The sequence below is a fragment of the Caretta caretta genome, chromosome 16, assembly GCF_965140235.1.
Source record: "Caretta caretta isolate rCarCar2 chromosome 16, rCarCar1.hap1, whole genome shotgun sequence".
Classification (NCBI taxonomy): Eukaryota; Metazoa; Chordata; order Testudines; family Cheloniidae; genus Caretta; species Caretta caretta.
Genome location: NC_134221.1, coordinates 2257695 through 2263694, shown reverse-complemented (window position 1 = coordinate 2263694; position 6000 = coordinate 2257695). Strand labels below are relative to the sequence as shown.

At 47.8% G+C, this 6000-nt stretch overlaps 1 protein-coding gene across 9 annotated transcripts in view; it reads right to left on the bottom strand.

Moving 5' to 3' along the window:
* Window positions 1-1767: 1767 nt before the first annotated feature.
* The window catches only part of EXD3 (exonuclease 3'-5' domain containing 3), a 564575-nt gene continuing 560342 nt past the window's right edge, over window positions 1768-6000 (bottom strand). For all 9 annotated transcript variants that reach the window (XM_075120432.1, XM_075120430.1, XM_048822833.2 and 6 more), the window contains one exon: window positions 1768-2361. In XM_075120432.1, the coding sequence (XP_074976533.1) occupies window positions 2027-2361 (335 nt within the window). In that variant the 3' untranslated portion in view covers window positions 1768-2026. The remainder of the gene's footprint in view (window positions 2362-6000) is intronic.

Below are 6000 nucleotides of genomic sequence, written 5' to 3'. Positions count from 1 at the left end.
GTTCTGTAAGGTGACCCGTGGCCCTTGGCTCTGCACAGGACGAGGCAGTGTGGCCACAGTTGGTTCTTGGTGTGATGCTGGCAGACCAGGTCTGATCAGGGCCACAGGCCAATTCACTTGTGTATTAGTCTAGATAAAGTGAGTGTAAATGTAAGAGTGTATTCAGGTGTGAAAGCTAGTGGAATGTTACTTGTATTATTTTCATGTATCTGTTCCTGTTATAATGTAATAGCAAACATCTACATTGTGTACACCCCTGTAACGAAACAACCCATCAAAGAAATCTTGTGAAATGCTAAGGAAAGACGTAAAGACTTTAACAGAATATCCTAATTTCAAAGCAAGTGGCCATTATGTATAATCGTTCAAGGTCAAAAGACTAAGTGAATTCCTCACTCTCCATTATCAAAGGAAAAGCCCATGTGGAAAGAGACACTGTCAACTTGTCTTCTGTCAGAAGATATAAGAATGGATTCAGGGAAAGACCCTTCATGTCTGTACTGTTTGGACTCTTACAGCGAAGTGTACTGGGTGCAAAGCAGAGATCCCCAGAGACAACCTGGGTACCCTGAAAGACTTTTGGGAAACTGGCAGTTTATTACATCACTGACACCACTTGGAGTTACAAACTGTGACTCACCTGTGCATATATTTTACCTGCTTTAACCTCAATAACTCTCATTTCCCTTTCTTAGCTAATAAACCTATGGTTAGTTTACTATAGAATTGGGTGCCAGCCTTGTCTTTGGAGTAAGATCTGGAGTACCAGCTGATCTGGGGTGACTGGTCTCTTGGGACTGGGAGAAACCTGATGTGGTGTGGTTTGGAGTTTAAAGAACCTTTTATCACAAAGTTCAGCTTGCCTGGGTGGCAAGATAGACTGGAGAGTCTGAGAGGACTGTCTGTGATTCCATGGTGAGCCTGGTGGAGTGATCCAGGAGTTCACATTTGTTATTGGCTTGGGGAAATGTAATTACAGACCACACCGCCAGTTTGGGGTGACTGGCCTTGTTTTCTGACAGTCTGCCCTGAGGTAGGCACTCACAGTTGTGAGCCATTCCAGACAGCGTGACATGTAGCCTAGTTTGGGGATGGGGGTCTGCTGCTGACTGAGCCCCACAGCCCCACTGTCTCTGCCTGGGGTTGGGAGGGGAAGATGGGGGAATGGAGACCAAGCTCCCCACCAATGAATAACCTCGCTGGGAGCCCCCGAAGTCCTAGCCCTGGCCCTGTCTCCCCAGACTGGGAGGTCCAGCATCCACTGCCTCCCAGTTAGCTGAGCAGTCAGCCCTTCGGACAAAGATGGCCACTACTTGTTGCATTTCAGATGAGCTAGGTGAAGCCCTGGGGTCCTGGCGATTTGCTAAAGGGTCCTTGGCTGGGCAAGGCCTGAATATCACCCATGCTGCAGGGCAATGTTACGGGGAGACAAGAAATGATACAGTGCTTCATGGGAGCAAAGGGAGGCACTCAGCACCTTCTGGAGGAGCCTCCAGTGCCTCTCAGGATCAGGCCCAAGAGAGAGACAGCTGAAGCCTGGGGACTGAGGAGGTGGCCAGCTCAGTGCCTGCAGGCTGGGAGGTGTTGGGAGGCAGTGGAGTTCCTCACATCACACTCACGTCCCACTCTGGAGCTGGAGGGAGCTGCTCTGTGGCAGGAGGGCTGTGTGGATGGGGGTTCTCTGAGGGCGGCATGGACATGGCTCCATGGGTGGCTAGTGAGCAACACCCCTTCCCCCAGTGACACCAGTGCAACAGAGGACAGGGATTGGTCCTGGAACATCTCAGATTTAATGATCTCCTTGGAGGCCATTTGATATCAGGCCTGTAGGTACCATGGCCCATTACAGTATGGATTATGATAACCCTTTGCCCCAAACCTCAGATAATGGCTCCCCCGAGGAACCAAACTCCCATCCCTTAACATCAAACCAAAGTCCATTTCCTGTTAAAGCCGCAGTGGCTCATCGGGGAATCAGGATCCAGCAGAGATTCCCAGTCCCTAGTCAGGAACCCTCCACCTCAGCTCAGCTCAGCTCATAGAAGCTTTGGCTTCCCTCTGCGGTGCCCAAAGCTTCCTTAAACTGAGAGACCACTCGCCCAAAGTGTGAGCCCTCCCAGAATACTTTGCCACACTGGGTGCAACAGTAGAAGTAAGACAGGTCTGCTTTGCCCAGCACCCCAGGCGGGATGGCTGCTAGCTGCAGGGAGGCACCTGTGGCCAGCGTCATGGTCTCCACATTGAGGTCTGAATCCTCTAGCCACTGGCAGTTTGGATTGTAAACTGGCTGCGGGTAGTCAAATTCTGAGGTGTCAGACGCTGGGTTTGTCTTTTGTTTCTCTTCAGACTTTGCCAGCCACTCTGTGGAAACAGGAGAGAACAAACAGACACTGAATACTGAGTAACAGGTGTGATTAGCTGGGTTGGTGCTCAGCTACCTTCCCCCCATGTAACCTTTCTTTACTCTAGGTTCATCAGCCACGCAAGGAACTGGGATTGCAGGCAGAGGGCTGAGGAGACTGTAAGACTTTCTGATTCTGGGCTGCTGCATGGGCCGATGCAATTCTGGAGTTTGCTTTAAGGGTCTGTCTCTCCTGCAGTCAGAGGTGTGACTACAGCACAGGTGGATGTCCCCAAGCTGGCTTTGATCTAGCTAGCTCGGATAACAACAGAATGGACTAGCCGCTTGAATAAATACCCAGAGTCCTGGCTGGCCTTGTCCACATTGCAAGGGAATGTGCAGGCAGGCATAACCATGCTAGCTTCACTCTAACTGGAATACAATACTGAAGACATGGTGACACAGGCTTCAGAGCAGGGTAGAAACCCAAGTATGTACCCAGGGTTCTGGCAGGCTTGTGATCTGATTGGTAGCCCATGCTAAAGCCCTTGCCACCAATGCTAGCTAGATTAAAACTAACCAGGGTAAAATGACCTGTGCTACATCACACCTTCCCTTGCAGCGTAGACATACCTTATCTTTAGGGCCCTGTGTAAATCACAATTTCATGAAGGGCACAGAAATTGTGATAATGCCCCCAAACCGTGATATTTACAATATATTTTAAAAGGAAAATGTCCATAATAAAGTATTTAACACAAGAGATGACCTCAGCTTACAGTGCTGTGTGCATGCAGAAGAACAGAGTTCTGTGCACATGCAGGGGCAATCCATGAATGAGGAACGGTTGAGGTTCCTTCCCCACTCTGAACTCTAGGGTACAAATGTGGGGACCTGCATGGAAGACCCTCTAAGCTTATTCTTACCAGCTTAGGTTAAAAACTTCCTCAAGGTACAAACTTTGCCTTGTCCTTGAACCCTATGCTGCCACCACCAAGCGTGTTAAACAAAGAACAGGGAAAGAGCCCACTTGGAGATATCTTCCCCCAAAAATATCCCCCCCCCCCAAACCCTACACCCCCTTTCCTGGGGAAGGCTTGATAAAAATCCTCACCAATTTGCATAGGTGAGCCCAGATCCAAACACTTGGATCTTAAGAACAATGAAAAAGCAATCAGGATCTTAAAAGAAGAATTTTAATTAAAGAAAAAGTAAAAGAATCACCTCTGTAAAATCAGGATGGTAAATACCTTACAGGGTAATCAGATTCAAAACATAGAGAATCCCTCTAGGCAAAACCTTTCGTTACAAAAAGACACAAAAACAGGAATATACATTCCACCCAGCACAGCTTATTTACCAGCCAGTTAAACAAAAGGAAATCTAACGCATTTCTAGCTAGATTACTTACTAACTTAACAGAAGTTCTGAAGAGCATTCCTGACCTGGTCCCGGCAACAGCATCATACAGACAGACAGACAGACCCTTTGTTCCCCCCCCCACCCCCAGCTTTGAAAGTATCTTGTCTCCTCATTGGTCATTTTGGTCAGGTGCCAGCGAGGTTATCCTAGCTTCTTAACCCTTTACAGGTGAAAGGGTTCTGCCTCTGGCCAGGAGGGATTTTATAGTTCTGTATACAGAAAGGTGGTTACCTTTCCCTTTATATTTATGACAGGAATGAGTGAAGTGACTAATGATGCTTAACTTCAATTCACAAATAAAACAGAAATAAGCAAACATTTAGGGGATTCCAGATGCTTGTGTTTGCTGCAGATTTTAATTGTAAAAAATCATTTACATTCAATTGTAATATTCATTCCATGCATATGCCTTGAAATTGATTAACTTTACTTGTAAACTTCATTCTGGAAACTCTGTGAAATTCAAGATTTTTGCCATTGACACTGCCATGAATTTTCTAAAAACATGAATCGTGACTCAGCCAGGGTGTCAGTTACAGCAGCCTCTCTGGTGGTGGTGCCTCAAAGCAGGACAGCTGTAGTCATGGGCACTGCTTCCCAGGCCCTGGGTCCACCCTCCGCATGCTCCTACCCTGGGGGAATGTAGGGTGTGTGCCTATCGTGGCCCACAGCAGTGCCTACACCAAAGGAATTCTCCCTTGGCCCCAGTGACATACAGGGGCCAGAGTGAGGAGCTGGGGGGACCCTACCCCCAGAGTATCATCTGTGGCTGCTGTAGACTGTATGGTAATGGGGAACTCTGCTGATTGCTGTGGCCAAATGAGGACACACAGAGCCCCCAAGTTAAGCTTCAGCAACTGCTGCTCATCCAGGCGGCCTGCAGCCATGTCACTTTGGGTTGCCTGGATGTGCTTGGATAGGAAACCACCAAGGAAAATGCAGGTCCTGGTGATCAGAGGCAGGGTCTCTACTGAACCAATGGCAAAATGTGTTGCTTGTGGGTCAAGTGCTCATGGTAGTGCTGTCTGTTATGTGTACTTTGAAACTGAGGTCTAAACAATTGAAGCTCATTAAATATCAGACTGCACATTCCACAAGAGAAAGGATATTAACCAATGTCTTGGATAAATGCCAGTTTGGGCAACACATTCTGTAATTCCCTCTAAAGTTTATGTCGATATGGTATGCTTTGCTTCCTGACATGAGATGTTGTGTAGTTGCTGTGTACTTTCAAACTGGTGTTGCGCTACACCCCAGAGGTGGCTGCATTTCAGAGGACACCGATAGAGAGAGAAAGCAGAAAGCTTGCAAAGTGTTTTGTGATCTGTGAGGATGAAAGGAGCTGTGCAAATGTTAGATAGCATTATGAATTATTATCTGGATTAGCGATCAGCTTTGGAAAAGTAATTGACTCAATTAACAATCTACACTGGATTGTTCTAGATTCAGGTCCTAAAGGCATAAGGCACTAGATGGTCTAGGTGTAGTGTTTTGCAGAAACACAGAATTGGAGCACAGTTATGCAACCCCCTTGTTCCTCCCCTCTGTCCCCCCAAAACAAGGTGATGTTTGTTCTGAGGTGAAAGAAGCCAAAGAGACATGCTCCTCTGACTCCAGGTGATGTGATCCTGCACTGATAGCTCCCTGGGGAGTTCAGTCTGTGCACCTGCTCCTGGCAGGCAGCTTTGGCTGGGCACTTCCTAGAGCATACGTGCTTCCATCTAAAATCCCATTGTGGGTGCAGGGACTGATGCCATTGCCAACAAAGACACAACACCTATTAGTTTTTGGCACTGCAATGCAGGTTTTCATTGCTTGTGTCCCAGTGGCGAGGGCGCGGCTGGGTCTTGGGATCAAGGAGGCAAAAGTCCAAGATTGACTTGACTGTCATCCATCAGGAAGTCTGGCAGAAAGTGACACAGGGAGGCAGACTGAGTATATTAGCAGGGGCTGATTCATCCTTGGCATGGAGAGCTCTCCTGCCTAGACAACAGTTATAAAACAAAAGGCAACTTACATCTATCTGGTATGACATCACTGGGGCTGTTCCTCTCCAGGACACAAGAGAGCTCCGTCAGGAGTTGCCTCACTGTTCCAGGGAGTGCAGTAGAGTAATACAGGAATTGTACTTAGCTCTTCAGCCCTAGATCTCAAAGCACTCTGCACAGACGCCCAGTGCCATTCTCCAGTGCCTGTGGCAAGTGATGAAGTGACCTGCCTGAGGTCACAAAGCAGAG